An 18,056-nucleotide genomic window follows, 5' to 3' on the forward strand; every position below is an offset into this window, starting at 1 on the left:
AGATGGATGCAAAGGGACGAGGATACCGGTAAGGAGCTAAATAAGCAAATTGCCCTCTGGAGGAACCCAGACTGGGAGGTAGCGCACTTGATGCTGATATGATTAATTGAAGTAGGACAGCCAGGGACAAAGTAGAGGACCAGCACTGCAGAGAAATTGAGGTAGAGGACAATCCTTGGCCCTATATAAAGGATGAAACTATATGCTCAGACTCGTATAGCTACACAACACAACCTGATGTAGTATTCGCCTGCAGCCCCTATCAGTACATTGCTCGCTTCCTCATAGAATTACAATGAAAGAGAAAGAGAGAGAGTGTGTGTGTGGGCGCATGTGTGTGGCAATAGAGCTGTGGAAAGAGGACATTATGTCACATCAAGGTAAAACTACGGACACGCACTGCGGATGGCCTCACCCACATTTGTACAAACTGCGTGTAGACCTGAGGAGGCAACACAAACGGTGTAAAAGCTCAGTGTCAAAACCTCACCTTGCATGTAATTTTAATCTTTCTATCTCAGTGCACCATACATAATCAGTGAGGATCCAGACAGCTGTGTGTGTGTTTGTGTGGAGGTGTGTGTGTGTGTTTTAGTATTTCTCACCTTGTGGGCAGGCGTGTAGGGGTGTGTGTGTGTGCACGTTTAGAGGAACGGATGCAGACAGAGAGCAAATGGGTGGGTGTTGCTCCCAGGCTGCTACGGACTTTGTCCTTGGGCTGCCCTCATCTCTGATGCGTGCACAAACACACCAGTTCATGTACCCTTTCTGTTTCAGACTAATAGCAAAACTAGGACTTTCCATGTGCATGCAAACCCACTTAGGGACAAACAAGAAATGTTGCTTGCGTACTCCTGGGTGGTACTGTGAGTTGACGTGCACATGAACACAAAACGGGAAGCTGTTAGTCTGTGCTCAGACATCTCATCAGGGATGCAGCGGAGCCCCTGTCTGCAGAGCAACAGAGAAAAAGATCTCATCTGATGTGGGGTACAACGAGGGTGTAGCAGCTGGCCAGCTAGGAAGTGTGTGTGTGTGTTCACATGTTTGCAGTTATTACCTCCAGGAAGTATGTTGCCTTGCAAAAGTATTCAAATCCCTTTAACCATGTACAAAATGTTAAAAGTTAATTGTGATTGGATGTATAAACCAACACAAAAAAGGGTAAGTGTGAAGTGGGAGGAAATAATTCATGTTCTTTCAAAATAAATTTGTGAAATGTGTTGCATCGTACTCGCTCCTCCACTAGCTAATACTTTGCACAATAACATCTTACTCCAGTTACACCAGTAAGTTTTGAGGGTTGTAAAACACCTCAAGCTCATTTAAGCTGCATGTCAAGCTTCACCAGACAAGTTGGTAGCAGTGTTGCCTGGCAGCAAGAGAATCCTGGGTTCAAATCCCAACCTGGGTCTTTCTGCATGGAGTTTGCAGGTTCTACCCATGAATGTGGGGGTTCTCCATGTACTCTGACTTCCTCCTACTCTCCAGAAACATGACTGTTTGGTTTGGTATGAGAGTGTACATGACTGTTTGTCCTGCATGTCTCTGTGTTGCCTAGTGATGAAGTGTCAACCGGTCCAGGGTTTAAGCTGTACAAGTCACTAGTTGACCCCCGAAGATAAACACCAGCCTGTCCGCAACCCAGCAAGAACAAGCTGGTAAAGACAGTGGATGGACGAATGGACTGTGGATCCTCAGCTGTATTTAGGTCTGGACATTGATTACCTCACATCAATACTCCAGCTGTTCAATAGCACCTGGCTGAATGTCAAAATGATGTGAAGTGTTTTCTGGCACACGTAGTATTTTGCAGTCAGGCCGGGAAATTTCGCTTAAGTGACCAGATCTGACCAGAGCTACACTTTTAATATTTGGACAGTATTGTCCAGTATTTGTGCCCTTACTGTACAGTACATACTGCAGTTCTGCTTTTGTATAGTTTCTATTTTTATCTTTGTGTGAATCTTCATGGTTACCAGTCACTTCGCTGCCGTCGCACTGGAATATCCTCGCTGTGTGAGACAACACAGTAAAGGTTTTTGCTGTGTTGTCTAAATAGCTCGTGGCAAACTGCAGACACAACTTCATTTGGCTTCCTTTCAACAACGGCATTCATTTAGCTAATTCTCCTTAATGGCCTGGTTTTGAAAGCAAACAACTAATTGACGTACTTTCCACAGTTTCTACCACCTCGCCTGTGAATTTCTGCAGCTCTACCAGAGGTACTATGGTACTCTTGGCAGCTCCCCTAATTAAGGCTCTCTCTTTAACTTCTCTTTATCCCTGACCTGTCCGCTGTATTCCTTTCTCTTAATGTTGCTATTTGTTTACTAAGGTTATCCAAGAAACCTCTGAGACCTACAGAGAACAGCTGTATTTATATTCAGATTAAATTATACACAGGTGGACTTTATTAATTTAGATGATCTCTTAAATTAAACTAGACTATACATATACTGTATGTAGGGATATCATGGGCTGAGTAAAAATGCATTCCAAACATTTCAGGTTTTGATTGGTTTCATTTTCCTTCCATTTCACAGCTTTATCCTGGGTGTTGAGCCATCATATAAAACTGAAATAAACAGTGCATTTGGTGGTTCTGCTGCAAGAAAATGTGGAAATGGTGCATTAATACTTTGGCAAGGTTCTCAATTACCCCGTTTCCACTGAGAGGCACGGGTCAGTGCAGTTCAGGCTCATCGTCCAGAGTATCCAGGAATGAGGCGGTGCGAGTCTGTTGTATGGGCCGCTTTAACAATAGAAACAGACATAATAGCATACCAAACGGCACTAACCCATGCCATACCGCTCAATGAAAATGAGGCATTAGTTAAATGTTCAACACTCACATGCTCAAACTACTGATTACTCAAAATACCAACAAATACAGGCTGACAAAAAAAGGTCAACACACAGGGATAAGTATGCCAATGCGCTCATTTTTTTATTGCACAACAAGGTATTTTATGTCTGTTTATGGATGCTGAAACAACATTGCCACTGACTGACAGACCAGCTTATTGAGATAAACCAGGGTGTGGTTCTGTGTTGTTGACCAACAAAGGTGGTGGACAAGACAGCCTTTTGGACACAGGAGCAAATCAGCCCCTCACCCCAGCCACCAGCTGTGTATCGCAGTCTGGAGAGACAAGACGACTACAAAGATCACCCAAACCAGCCCCATTTCCCCACCACCATCATTTTAGACCAATTTGGTAAGAACTGCGGCTGGGGCTGGGAGCTGAGTTGTCCCTGGAATATAAACATCAACTTAAGACAGAGTTGAAGTTGAGTAATACCTAAGCCTGTTTTTGTACGAGCAGAAGCCGAGCACAGCCTGAGATGTTTGCAGACTGGTTTTCATTGAGAGAAGAGACGTGTTTCAGAGATCTGTGCTGTCATCTTCATGGTGCTGGTAAAGTGTGTCTGGATGCCCACACTGAGCCGTTCGTGCAGGCTGTGGAATGCTACTAAGTCTAGGATGTGCTAGAGTCAATTCTAGAAAGCATTTCAATATTGTTTAGAAGTTTCAAAACAACTGTGGTTGTGACCTTTTATTGGTGTTTTTTTATTATTATTTTATTTGTGCTGGCATTTCTCAGCTATGTGTGGGTTTCAACCCCCTAAATGGCATCATATTCTCAAGTGGGACCAACATTATAGAAGGAAAGGCACAGGAACACACACACACACACACAAACTCAAGCACACAGAGTCCTGAAGCAGAGAGAAGGCTTAGGTAAGTTAAGCAGGCTACAGTAGCTACGACACAAAAGTTAAACTGTAAGACTAAATAAAATCATTGTACAGTAGTTGGTACACAACAGTTTCTAGATTTGAAGGTCCCACAACAATCATACACAGAACTCTGCTTAAATGAGAAAAATACAAGCATGCACTCCTGCTTTATCTGTCAGCTAACTCATCTGGGAGTCATGTTTAAGACTTGCTGTGACTCAAGATTTGGATTCAGTCTTGGACAGAATTATTTTTCCCTTTAGTGGCCAACACCAGACCAGTGTGCAACCAGCATCAGTGTGAAAAGCTGTGCAACAGCACAGACCGACGATAATCCAGCATATGAACAGCCTTTTATTTATTTACTCTTTTTTTTTAATCATTTTGTATATGTATTTTGATTTTGTGCAAGCATTTCCACAGTTTTGCTAGTTAACTTCTGCTGTTTTTGGCTCAAGCAGCTTTCCTAAGTTAATGTCTAGACTGCTGATATCCACCAGGAGCTAGCCAGAGCTCACCCTCTCTTTGTAAAAATGATGCTTAAACACCCGGCTGTGGTGAAAACCCGAGAAGGTGCCCCACATCTCTGTGTATACCATATGTACAGAACATGAACGAACCGAGTACAGCGCGCATGGTGTTGGAAGGTTCAACCCAACATAAAATGTGCAATTTTGTGTTTCCCCTATCAGGGAAAATTGTATATACTGACATTGTCATTGTAATTTAGCAATACTAGTCATCTAATGGTTTGTACATATATTGCAAGTTGGAAATAAAAACACATATTTGCATTTTTACAGGCACATACATACCACAAAGGAGACTATGTGGAAACTAGATGTACTAGGCACAAGGTATATACAGTCCAAGTGCAGAGGGCACATTGTAAATATAAATCATAAATCTACAACCAAATAAAACTGACTGATAACTTAGAAAGAACAGACATACATAAGACCCTGATTTGCTAATAAATCAACACCAAGGCATTCAGTACCCTCAACATCTGGTACAGCAAGAGTGAGAGGCTTGAAACTTTGAGATTCTCAATCACTGTCAGTCAGTGCCAAACACATTTGAAGGAATTCGTTCCCACTTTACAGCAAAGTCCAGAAGAATAATTATTAAACAATCACACTTTGAACCGGCCCACCATCAGGCCAATACAGCACACACGTCTCAATGGCAGCTAGAAGCCGACACACTGAGCAACCCGTGAGACAAACACAAAAACAGATAAACTGGCAGTGTGCGCTTGGCCGGGGCTGTATCGGGCCTGTGGCTGACGGTTCAAACGGAGCGGTGCCGATCAAAGTGTCTCAAATGCCATCCTTTGAGTAGGAGGGAATTACACACTACATGTAGATGCAATGAAACAGAGACGGTGCCTGATATTGCCTGAAACATTAGCTCTTTAATTCTCCATTCATCTTGCTCTTGCCGACTGTGGACTCATTCAGAGACCTGCACAGTCTTGATAGCAGCTTAACAGGGCAAACTCTGGTATTAGCAAAAAGAACTCAGGAGAAGGACCAATTAATCAGACAGAACAGTACTGAAGCGCACAGAAAAACACAACTCAGACAAATTTCATTCAGAATGGTGTTGGTGTTTTGGTGTTCACTTTTCCCACAGGAAAAAAAAGAAAACAATTTATGATTCATGTATCACTGAAAGGTTGGGGAGGCGGTACTGTGACTCAGGAAAGACTAAAATAAGTTTTTTTACTCTTTTGTGAAACAGAAAATGTAATTTTGTTTGCTTCATTGTAGGAGTGTCTCAGTTAGTTAGAAATGTTTTGAAACATAGATTTACTTCAGTAATTCAGCTTAAAAAGTAAAACTCGTATTATAGATTAATTACACAATTCAAACTTTTGTTTCCATTAATTTTGTTGATTATGGCATACAACTAATAAAAACCTACTTTCTCAGAAAATAATTTGACATGAGACCCATAAGTCAGAAAGCACTAAAACCCTCCACAAGGAGAACAAACCACAAAAAGCCACTGCTAAAGAAGCTGGCTGTTAATAGCATAATATCCACGCATATTAACTCATATTAATGAGAATCTGAATGGAAGAAAAAACTGTTGTAAAGAAAGGTGCACAGCAACAAAGATGAGAATTAAATTATTCAGAAAAAAAACTAAATTCAAGATTCTGGGGAGTTTCAACAAGTAGTGGACTGGGGCTGGACTCAGTGATGATCATAATGATGACGATAGATACTTTATTTATCCCCAAAGGAGACATTTATGCATCCATTTCAGTGCTTTAAGAGCCACCACACAGAGATCTATCTAGGACAGACGTTGCATTATTTGTTTAAAGCCAGTCCTGAACCAGCGAGGTCAAAGAGGTCTTATTATGACTAAGGAGAAAAAGGACTGGACAATTTGCCAAGTGGCCCAAAGTACTTTTTTTCAAGATGGAAGGAAATAAAAATAAAGATCCTAGGGTATGGAAGAAAAGTGGAGAGGCACATAATCCAAACTAATTGCCGTCCAGGCGGAGGTTTCCACAGTAAGTGGTGATTTGGGGAACAATTTCCACTGTGACTAAAATCACATACCAGGAAACTTCACGTGACAAGCTTTACAAAATTAATACTGATTTAATTTTCTAACATGAAAACCCACACTAACAATGTCCATGTTGTCAATGAGTTATACAGACCAAAAAGCTAATGTGACCTGTCAGTGTTTTCAAGGGGCAGATGAAAGACACAAGACTCAACAATGAAGACAAGCTGAAGGCCACAGTTAAACTAATCTTGGGCTTCCTTGACATCTCAGCAGAACCTCGTGCCGAATACTTCCTTCTTGTGTTGCATTGATGCAGTAATTCATGCAAAAGGAGCCCAGTCAAATATTGAGTGCTTATAAAGTGCAGTACATGGACAGCCATAATCATCAAAACAAACAGAAATACATACGTGCTTAAAATATTAAACTGCATAAGAATTTCAGTTTTTAATTTGAATCACTAAAATAAATAAACATTTGAATCACCTTCGAATTTTAGTTCCAACTGCACAAAAATGACCAAAGGTTCACAAGCCATACAGTGAAGCCCTTGGATAAAGACTGTCACCAGTTTTTAAGATCTCACAACGAGAGACCAACAATCTTAGGATTATTACTTCATGGGGGTTTTTTCTGTGCCAATTAGAATTACTCAAGACGATTAAGTAAACGAGCTCAAAATATGGGAATAAACATGTCTACATAAATCAATGGAAAGCCACATTGTGGCAATCAATACATAGCTGTGAGAAGGTAGCAAACCTGAGTGAAATGTCCAGTGATTTTACAGTTTGGCTCCAAATCAATGTTCAGAGCTGAAAAAGTTGGCCACCATGTTTGTTTAACACAATGAACCAGCTGCCCCAGTTGACTTCCCTTTTACTCGTCTTTACAGTTTAACCATATATTGGGTCCAGGAGAAGTGTGACGACAGTTTTGAGAGAACAGAACATTGAATTTTTTTTTTCTTCCTTTTTTTCTTTTTGATTACAAGGTTGTAGTGCAACACAAGGTGCTTAAGTGGACGTCCTCACTTCTCACTTTGGACAGAGAGGTTCAAAGTAGTTCCAGCACACTCTCATTCATGCCCTTTTCCGTACATTTTTTTTGACTTTCGTTAATATTCAGATCTGGGGTTATTGGGTTGTAGTATAAATGGTAAATACAGCAACCTTCAACCCAAATAAGCATCAACAGATTATAAAAAAAGATCACACAGACACTCAGCAACTCATACAGCAATGCTCAGTCCCCCCTTGCATCATAAAATCTTCTGTCCCTTTATTTACATGGCAGTTTAAAACTGATTAGCTGTCGTCCTCCTCGTATGGCATACATTCAGCAGGAGAAGGAGTTTTTAGATTCAACAGGATCAGAATGTTTCGAATAAAAATAATCAAAGCCTTGACCCACTCTCGCACTTCGAATGGATTTCTGTGCACCTAAAAGTGGAGACATTCACCGAAGTTCTAGGTGATTTTTTTCCAATTGAGGCGTCTGTACCCCATATTGGCCACCCTATGAATTTAAACACTTGAAAATGCCTTTCGGGTGACATTTTTGAGGATCTGACTTGCTGAGCTCAAACGTGGATTCATCCTGTGTCTTTAAACCAGTTGTAAGCAGTTAGTCTAGTGTTTTGTTTTCTTCTTTTAACACAAAAATAACACAGCAACATACCCTTTCATTCCCTCACACATTTTTGGTTAAGGTAACAACATGGTCACTGGATTACAATACCTCAAGTGAAGCCACAATAGCTGCTGGATTCTTTAAAATTTCACATAATAAAAAACAAAAAAAAAAAACATAAAGAAACAAGTCCACTTTCCTGTACAGCATAAGTATAGATATTCATATTTATATATATATATTTATATATATAGGCGGGGTACAGTATTGCAGAATTATATTGCATGTGTTAATCGATGAACCTAGACAGAAACAAGCAAGTATACAGTATGGGTTGTTCACAAATGTTTCCTTTCAGTAAAGCTCAGATTATTAAACCATCTTTGCCTTTAGGGTTACAATCAGTATGTTGAGCAAACAGCTGACCTCTTTCCAGATGATTCATGAAAACAGGGCAGTGCCACCGTCAGCATTTCCAACCAGTCATACTTGACGATGCGTCGTAGAGTGCATGAGTCCCTTCTCTGAAAATGGAACCAAAACGTATAAACAAAAACTCTCTGACACACGCGTACTCACACGCACGCACACACACAGCAACACTCACATATATGCATACACGCAAACCAAATATATGGCTTCTAACGTTGAATCAAGGCAGTTAAATAAATGGCATTTTCTTCTATGTTTCTTTTTTAGTTGATACAGACACAACCAGACTTGGTGTTCAAGCTCAACTTTGGTTTTGGGTAGATACAATGAATATAACGTCCTTCCTTACTTTTTCAATCGACTATTTACACATTGATGTAAGATCGACCAGCGGTCTAAAACACTAACTCCACTACTAGTTTGAACGGTATGAAGATGTGTGTTCTTTTGCTACGACAGCTTATACGGAGAAAAAAAAAATTACATTTAAAACACTTTTGAACGCTTAAAATGTCATTGTCGTTTGACCTCAAGTCCCTGATTTTCATTTTTAAGTCCAGCTCCTGCTAGATTGCATTGCATGGATTCTACACAGTATGTAATTGGTACATTAATCATACTTTTCATCATATCTTTACAGTAAAGTCAGCGATATGCAGTAGGTGTTTGGAAGCAGAGTGAAAGGGGTGATACTAAGACTAAAGGTGCTGGCACAGTAGACCAGACCAGTTCAACCTTAATTTTATATACTAATATAATCGTATTGACTCCCTGTAGTCAAAGTACTTCAATACTTCGAGCAGCTCCTTTCTTCCTGCTGACACCAGCACACAGTGCACCAAAGTTGAAAGACTGGTGGCGCTGGCAGTAGCTGATTGGTCATTTAGCGAGCTGAATGATCAGCTGGACTGACCTTTACCGCACTGATTCTCCTACAAAAAAAAGGCCTCTCTACTGAGCTCCACTAGGGTCACAAGTTGGAAGACAGCCGGGATCTGGCAGAGTCTAGCTCCGGAAGGCTGACAATCGAATCTTTCTTGGGAACTCCAGAGTCTGGAGGTCCCGGTCCAGCAGCTGCTGCTACTGCCCCCATTCCAGTAGGTCCACCTGGAGGAGGAGTGGAGGCAAAGGCCACCCTCTGCTGGGCTCCAGCTGGTCTCCCCACACCCGAGGGTCCCGGTAAGTTGTGATGGGGAGGTTGTTGGGGGCCAATGGAGGAGTTGGAAGTGCGGGTGGAGGGTGGGGGGCTGGGGGCTGCAGAGGAAGCCTGTGGTGTTCCTTCCTGGGGGAGTGAAGGCTGAGATGCAGACAAGGCCCGGGTGTCCTGGCTCAAACTACCCATATGGAGAGAGTGGGTGCTTTTGTGTGAGGCGGGCCTCTGCTGGGTGGTCTGTGTGGGGCTGGGTGCATGGTGCTGGACAAGGGACAACTGGGACCCCGACGGTCCCACACTCGCCATGTACTGAAAAGTCCGTCCTGTAGCTGTGAGCGGGCTTTGGACCGGGGGGCTAGAAATAGCAGATCCAAATGCCCCTCCAAGTGTTTGGGGAGGTTGAGACTGAAGGGGAGACATTGAGATCGGACTGGACAAGTTCTGCATCACCTGAAAACGTCGCACCATGCGCGGGGACTGCAAAGTCCCCGGACCCACCAAAGGGCTGGCCATTTGAGGGCAAAAGCTCATGGCCACAGCTTGCTGGAGGGTGGCAATTGCAGAGCCAGACTGAGGCTGACCCGGAGGGGCAAAGATCCCACCTATAGAGGGAGTCATAGACATGGCCCTCGGCCGCTGCAGATCCACTAGTTTCACCATCTCACGGTCATATTTGACGATCTCCTGGATCATTTCGTTCTCCCTGTTGTTGAAAACTCCGGAGTTGAGATCATGCTGAACCTTGTGCATCAGGATAGAGTTCTTTTTACCTACAGGAAGGAGCAAAGAAAAAAAAGAGGCGACATTAGAGAATATAAAAAGCAAGGACAGTACAGAAGGAATAAAACAGCTGAACAATGCATAAAAAGAAGCAAATTAGAATTTGCACAAATAAAGCAACAGTAGCTTGATACAGGATGTGATGTCCTTCACATCAGGTACATCCTCTGTTCAAATAAGCCCTAGGGAAAGTAATGGAGTCACTTTGTACCTTCATATATTGTTACAGTGTCCTGTGTCATTTTCAGAGAACAAAGCATATAATTTTACTGCCCCATCTACATTTACTGCCTGAAAACATTAGATTTTTGTAAATCACGATGCAAGAATTCATTAATGGTGACAATATTAGACTTAGGACAACATATTTCATGCCTTGAATTAACCCTTAGCCTAGCCTAGAAAACCTTTACCAGATCTTTGTATAATCATCAAAATGATGCTTTGATGTGAATCTAGTTTCTTTGGATATTTTCTCATTTGTTGTACCTATACGATCTAGGCGATCAATGGCGACGGTTTCGAAGGCTCTTCTCATCATTGGATACTCTTCTAAAACCTCGTTGAAGTTGTCAACAGACAAAGAGTAGAGCCGACAGTACGTCTCTGCTCGCACGCTGGCTGTTCGTCGACCCCTCGTCAATAAGCAAATCTCTGAAACAGCAAGGCAAAGCTTGAAAATAAATGTAAGAGCAACAGCACCTAGGAAAAGCATCATATCCAGGACAAAGACAATATCCCACCTCCAAAATAAGAGCCATCAGACAGTTTCATAGCAAGTGTGCCTTTGGTGATGACACTGCATACGCCGTGCTGGATGAAGTACATTTTTTTGCCAATGGTGCCCTCTCTTATAATATAGTCTTGAGGTTGGAACACCTCAAAACGTAGCTTAGTCAGCATTGCTGTAACAAAGTTTGGTTCTGCGTTGGCAAACAGCGGCATGGATGCCACCAGTTTTCGGCAGTTGAAGTTCACTATTTCCTAAAGAGAAATTAAGCACAATCAAGCACAAATATACATATAGATAGACTATGCTCTCTTTTTGCATAAAACCGGTCACAGGGTGTAAACACACCTTGTAAGCTAGACAAACACACATTAGCTAAGCAAAGTCTGCACTAAGAATGAAACCATCCATTTCAGTTTAACTAACAGATGAAAAATCAAAACTCTAACCTTATTTATGGAAAATAGGCCAAGTTGATAGATCTTACCTCTCTGAGAGGTTCACTGAGTTCCCCCAGGATGCTTTCCTCGTCAAACATCTTGCCCTGGTACCTGTGCTCATAATAGTCATGGATTTTCTGTCGGAAGTCGGCAGGCAGCTTGTGGAAGGACATATACTGCTCCACTTGTTTGTACTAAGAGAGAGTGGGAAACACAGACATGATGTGCTGTTAATGCACTGCGTAAAAACTGCTTTTATTGCTACCCTTTCAGCTACAGTATTAAAGAACATAATACGCAATAGAGGCTGCACATTAGCGAGGACAGAGACGTTGCATGCACACGGCCTCTCTTTCATTGTTTTTCAGTGCACCGTGGTTTAATTTACTTATTTCTGTCCAAGGGTAAATGGAATGATAAAGTACACCGTCCTAGAAAAAGACCAAAGGAAGCGACAAATTGATTTGCACACAGTTAGAGAAGCAAAGAGTATTCACCCACAAAGAACAACCTTGGTTTAAGGACAACCCAAACTTGGACAAATGCCTTCCGACTCACCTTAAACCCAACTACATAAACTGAGAGATTATGCTCTAATCTTTGAAGTGTAGTAATTGTGCTGACTTGTGTTTGGAAGCCCAGTTCTGTTGACATCCTAAGGGAGCCTGCCCCAAGCAAGCAGCTGGTCCAAGTAAAGATATGCAGACATAGCAGCGAAAAGCAAAGTAACAAAATGAAGCACAAGGAAAAATATTAAGTTGATTCTGTCTCTGAATAATGTAGAGACGAATAGATTCTAACAAAGAAAAGCCACATTAATTAAAAAGATAGATGTGTTTGTTGAAATCTCTAGGTCTTAATAAGAAAAGTCAAGTATTGTTAATCAGAAAAACAAGATTGTATTTTATAGTTCAACTTATTTCAGAGGCTTACAGAGTGGACAAAAATATAAAAAAGTTAAACAAACACAATGCAAACAGAAACACCGGTACTTCTGGCCAAATTTTACTATTATTGAGCCTCAAACCTGATGAAAGTTTAAACATTAAGCTTACAAAGAAAACAGAACTACATGTATCAGTGATGAATCATTTGGGTCATCATGATATTCAGCGTCCAATTGGACCATAATAAAAAAGTGAAAAAACATAATCTGCTTATTTTTGTTTTTCATTTAATCATGCCCTCGGTCACAAGAACGTAGAAGGTCCGGACATGCATGGCAAGAACTAGAGAAGTTATTATTAATACAACAATGACCACATTCTCTAAATGTATCAAGGAACGTCCTCTGATGTTTGCTTCAATAGGTTTACCTCACTGTAACAACACAAACCAAAAATGCACAGTTCCTTTCTGCAGTAGAATACACTGTACATCCTGCCAGATGCCCCTAGCAAAACAAGTCCAACTGCTCAGACAGTTTTACAAGCTCAGAGTCCTCAAGAGCAACATATAAACTCCTCCAAGGCAAATTGTTTATTGTCAGAAACAGACAGCCTATCCCTTTGCTTCTAAAACCAAGAACATTTGGCAAACAAACATTTCTGTTGAAACAATGTGGACACAGAATAACGGCTTCAAAACTTTGCTGCTCAGGGCAACGAAATCTTCACCTTTCACGTTCCCTGGTTTTATGATAGAAACTCAGTGATCTGTAATACTGAATAGAAAATAATCCAAGCCACTCTATACATGATTGTGCATATATATTACATTTAAATGAAAAAAAAATAGTGATGAAAACCTTATCCCTTATAAGATGTCGAATGTCAAATTATTTTTTAAAAAGGCTGGTTTTCAGCTTGCAATTTGTGTTAATTGTGTATTTCATGAGGTTTAAATGAGTTTTACTGTTAAAAGATTTTAAATGAGATTTGACGTGAACCGAAGAAGCTTAACGTTGTTTGGTTTTGCTCTGCGTTGGGAGCTATCAGTATGAACATTAATGTGTGAGGCTTTCCTGCTTGTTTACTGAGAGGCCACTGCAAACTGCTGCCAAACCCAGCAGACTACAGGTGGTGCTTAAGGTGGAGCACAAAAAAAACTCCTCCCCTGCTACTGAAATTGATCTTGTTAGTGTTTGTACTCTAGTGGTGAGGTGGATTGGTAGAACAGGCCTAATTGTTACTAGGAGACTTTGTCAGTGCAATACATTTTGCAGTCCCTGTAGTGCCTTTTTGTCTCTAATCATTACTCTTAGGGACAAGTATATCATGTGTGTTTTTAGGACTATCCTTGCCTGGAGACTTACAATATCTTATCATAACACTTTGCAGAGACATGCAATGTATTCACTGAGACACCTCATGAGTCAAATCACTGGATCCAGCTTTTATATGAACACACTCCCACTGTCAATAAAGTCCTTTACAAACTTCTAGTGCATTAATGTACACAGTGAAGAAAAATACACTGCTAACCTTTAAGAAGAGCCACCTTCGCTGCTAGATCAACACAAGGCGTTCAGCATGGCAGGAACACAAACAGTCAGCTTCTACTGTTGAAATATGCTAATAACAATCCAAGAGAAGCGGCTGACAAATTAAGAATTAAGAAAAAAAACAAACTAGGAGCCAAAACTGCAGAGGGGAGAGTGGCAGAACAGTTTAGGTGCTGCTGGAGATTTCTCCTTGTACTTTGCTGTCAGACTGTGTACACTTCAGCCCAGCTCAAATGTAAAGCCTCACAAGACCACAGCTCAACCCAGAAGCTATAAAGCTGTCCAAAAATTTAGAGACGTTAACAGCCTGGGAGACACTGGGAGTACTCACAACTTTCAGGGACAAAGGAAAACACCATTAATACGCCGCCTATCACAGATGCACAACCTGAAGGTTTCAGCGTCCTCTGACGTCACCTTGGGTAGGTTCAACTCACTACTGAAAGGCAGACCAATAAATGCAAGGGCTTAGGTTCATTTCTTCTGCAGACAACTCTTATGTCCTGCCAGAGGCCCCAAGCAAAACAACGAGCTCTGAGTCCTCGAGAGCAACGTCTAAACTCCTGCAGAGGAAATTGTTTATTATCAGAAACAGGCGGCCTTGCCTCTCCGCTTCTAAAAGAAAGAACAATTGACAAACAAACATTTGAGCAGTGCTCTGCTGAATATAAGTGTACACAGACTGAATGTTTCAACTCCTCTCTGCTCAGGATAATAAAAACCTTCACCTTCCATATTCCCTTAGATCATGACAGGAACACAATAGAGCAGGCAACCATCCAAGTTGCTCTGTTTCAATATTTACTTGATATTTTCTACAGTGCTTTGTAATGGCAGAGCAGTGGTGGGCTGAGCCACACTTTTCAGATATTTGCATGTCAATATTATTAAAATCTATATTTCCTTTTCCTTTCAGTTCACAATTATGGACTACTTTTTTCTTTGTCTGCTGCATAAAATCAACAAGTTGATGTAACACAAAAACATGACAAAAATCAAGAAACTTGATTAAAGAAAACGCTATTTTATCAAGCAGCAGCTAATACTTGCATAGAGAAAAAAATTATTTATAGTTCTTATTTTTCCATTCAGATGGTTTAAAAAGACCAATAATAAAACATTTCATTTGCAGAATAGCACAAAACATTCTGATTTCACAGATATAAAACCGGAAAACCATGTTATACAGATTAGTTTGCATCGTATGAGGGAAAATACTGTATGTCACCAAACAAATGTTGTTTTTACTGATACGTAAAAGAGAGATTCCTCAATACGTATTAAACATCCAGCTGTGGTTCACAGCCTTAAACTAAGCCCCTATGTGAGGAAAACGTCTTCTTCACACAGCAGAGCGTGTTTGAGTTGCCCGACACAAACTCTCACCTGCATGAGTGACTCTGCATCCTGATATCTGCAGATGGATATCAGCCTGCAGAAACGACCCTGCGTCACAACTACCAGACATGCTGACACGGACTCTGAAGCCGGTGTTGCCCTGCAGTAAATACAAGCGCTGATTGTAAGGAAAAGTGTGTCTCTGGGTGAGCCTGTCATTGCGGGGAAATATCAAACAGGTAGAGCGACCGACCGCACAGCTGATTCTGCAGCTTCTGACTCAGCTAATTCTGGACTAATGAGGCAGATTAAAAACGAACCGCGGTAGATAGTGACACACCGATGACTTGACTTTTCTTTTAGCCCAAAATTTCGATCAGCATTAATGAAACAATCTGCATTTGCTGCTTCATTTTACCACCGTTTTTCTCAGTCTAATTTACTGTTTAGGAATTTGTTGACATTCACAGGAAGCATTTATGGATAAATTCTACTGAATTGCACATTTTCTTCCTCTCAAGTATTATCCCCATTAACCCAATTAAGCCAACTGTTTTTACTCTCCTCTCTTTCGTTACACAAATTCTACTATTCTGATTTAGGTTTGCCCCGAACAGTCATTTGGGGGCGCATAATTCATTCACTTAATTTGTTCCCAGCTAAATCGGCTCATTACAATATGAAGCTCATTCACCGAAAGACAGGAGGATCAGATAGCGGTAAGTCAGAGCTCGTCTTGTCTGCCTTTAGTTCGGAGATGCGCGCAGAGGCAGCGACAGCACACTGTGAGGCCTCACACAGAACAAAGTCTCATTAAATAAAATGGAGCTTCTTAGAAAATGCTCAAAATCCCGACGTGCATTCAAAGGGACCAGAAGATTCCGCCTGATAAGGGACGGTTCATGAGCCGCTTTTATTCATTTATTTTTTATTTTTTGTCTTCTTCTTCCTTTTAGCAACGATGTGAATATGATCCAATGCAACGGAAAAGGCCGTTTTTGTGGGCCGCTATCTGCAATGTCAGCCTGCTTCTGGGTAACTAGAGGGATCAATGACGAGCATACAGAGGGGGAAAAGGCTTGTTGTTTAAGGTGCTGAGAGAACAAAAGCATCCTGCAGATCCTTACAGAGCGCTCCGACTTCCGTCTGTTCCTCTGTTTTGCTGACTGAGCTCGGTCTCCAACACCTGATCTTTAGAGAGCTGATTCAGTGTTAAACCTTTTAGAGGAGGTTATCGATGCAACAGATGGATCTGTGGGGTTACAACACGAATCCGTTTTGATCAGAGAAAGAAAAGATCAAACTGTTACAAACGCTGGGACGTCTCTCAGAAGGATTTGTCACCGGCGAAGGTTTCGGTGCTGAACCACACTGGTGCTCCAGTCACTCCGGTTTGCAGGAAACCAATGCTGTGGAGGTTGGACTCTTGTTTCCAATCATGTGAACCAGTTTCCTCTGACCTGATGGTGAGCTTCAGTCTCTTTCCAGACCCAGATAAAATGGCCACACTTGTAAAAAGTTGTTTTCATGTGCAGTTTTTTTGTTTTTGTTTTGTTTTTTTTTAACTGGGCGTCTTTGAGTTTTTGGTTGCTTAAGACATTTCTGTCTGAAGTCACTCTACCATCTGCTTTCTCACATCAGCACTGATCTCCCTGGACTTTTCTGCCGGCCTGCAGCCAATCCTAACACTGCTTTAAAGAAATAAGCAAGAGAAGAATCAGGTTGGCACACATATGATCCGAGGTGAAAGTCAATCAGCAACAGAAGTCTGAGAGGGAAATGGAACATGGACAAGTTTTAGGAGCGTTCCTTCAGGACCGAATTAAATTTTAATCCTTTTGTGTGATTTGTGTGTAGATTAAGTCAAATATCACAGCATTTTTAAAGCTTTCTAATTAAAATGATTATATCCCAGAACAAGAGCAGAATACCTCATGTCTTCACAGATACAATGTTTTTGTTTTTTTTCAGTTTCGAGTTTTTGTGGGTTTCTCTGATAGTACATTTTGACTCAGTAAATGAGTATCAACAACTGAAAAATACTGAAGTCATAATTAATTATTCATACTTAATTACACAGTACTTTAAAAACTGCTATCATTAATATGTATTTGCTCTTTGTAGAGGCTTCCCATGGTTGTTTAGTTTAGTGTGACACCTTTCTGTAGGGGATTTGAATTACTGCTGCCAAAAAACCTAAACCTTCTCCTCATAGATAATGAACATAATCCTTTCTTTTAACCTTGTCTCTCTCTGTAAGCTACTGGCTGATCATTTGCTGCGACTGACTGGATGTGATCTCTTTCCTCCTACAGACTTGTAATCTGGTTCAGAGTTTGGCTGCTCATCTGTTCACACTGAGTCAGGTTCTGCTGGAGGAATCATCCTGTCGACGGAGAGTTTTTTTTTTCCACTGTCACCTCATGCTTGCTCGGTATGAGGAATTACTGCAAAGTCAACAACGCAAACAATTTCCTTCTGATGCTATGTTTTCACTCAGGAGAAGTGAATGCTGCAAGTTAGAGACTCAATGCAATCAGCCAGATTTCCTTAGAGACGGCTTTTTTAACTAATTTGAATAATAAACTAAACTTGATTATTAACTACGATCAACTGGAATGTGTTTACTTTACTTTGAATGTTTGATTGGAATCAGTTTACTTTTTTGTGCCGTGCCTTGAGACAACAAGCGTCACATAACTAAACTGAATTGAAAAATGAATTGAATAATTGGACAAAGAAGCAGATTACAATTTTGCTTGCACAATGCCATGAAATAAACGTCTGACTGTGGACAATACAATTCGGTCTTCCTTAATAACTATCTCCAAC

General features: G+C 41.0%; 1 protein-coding gene across 1 annotated transcript in view; it reads right to left on the minus strand.

Annotated features, from left to right (window-relative positions):
* Positions 1-5,623: 5,623 nt before the first annotated feature.
* Positions 5,624-18,056, minus strand: part of LOC102218084 (potassium/sodium hyperpolarization-activated cyclic nucleotide-gated channel 2-like) — a 41,419-nt gene continuing 28,986 nt past the window's right edge. The window contains exons 5-8 of the mRNA XM_023335703.1: positions 11,491-11,637; positions 11,017-11,257; positions 10,763-10,927; positions 5,624-10,263 (exon numbers count right to left, since the gene is read on the minus strand). Of these exons, the coding sequence (XP_023191471.1) occupies positions 9,311-10,263; positions 10,763-10,927; positions 11,017-11,257; positions 11,491-11,637 (1,506 nt within the window). The 3' untranslated portion in view covers positions 5,624-9,310. The remainder of the gene's footprint in view (positions 10,264-10,762; positions 10,928-11,016; positions 11,258-11,490; positions 11,638-18,056) is intronic.

The sequence above is a fragment of the Xiphophorus maculatus genome, chromosome 6 (assembly GCF_002775205.1).
Source record: "Xiphophorus maculatus strain JP 163 A chromosome 6, X_maculatus-5.0-male, whole genome shotgun sequence".
NCBI lineage: Eukaryota > Metazoa > Chordata > Actinopteri > Cyprinodontiformes > Poeciliidae > Xiphophorus > Xiphophorus maculatus.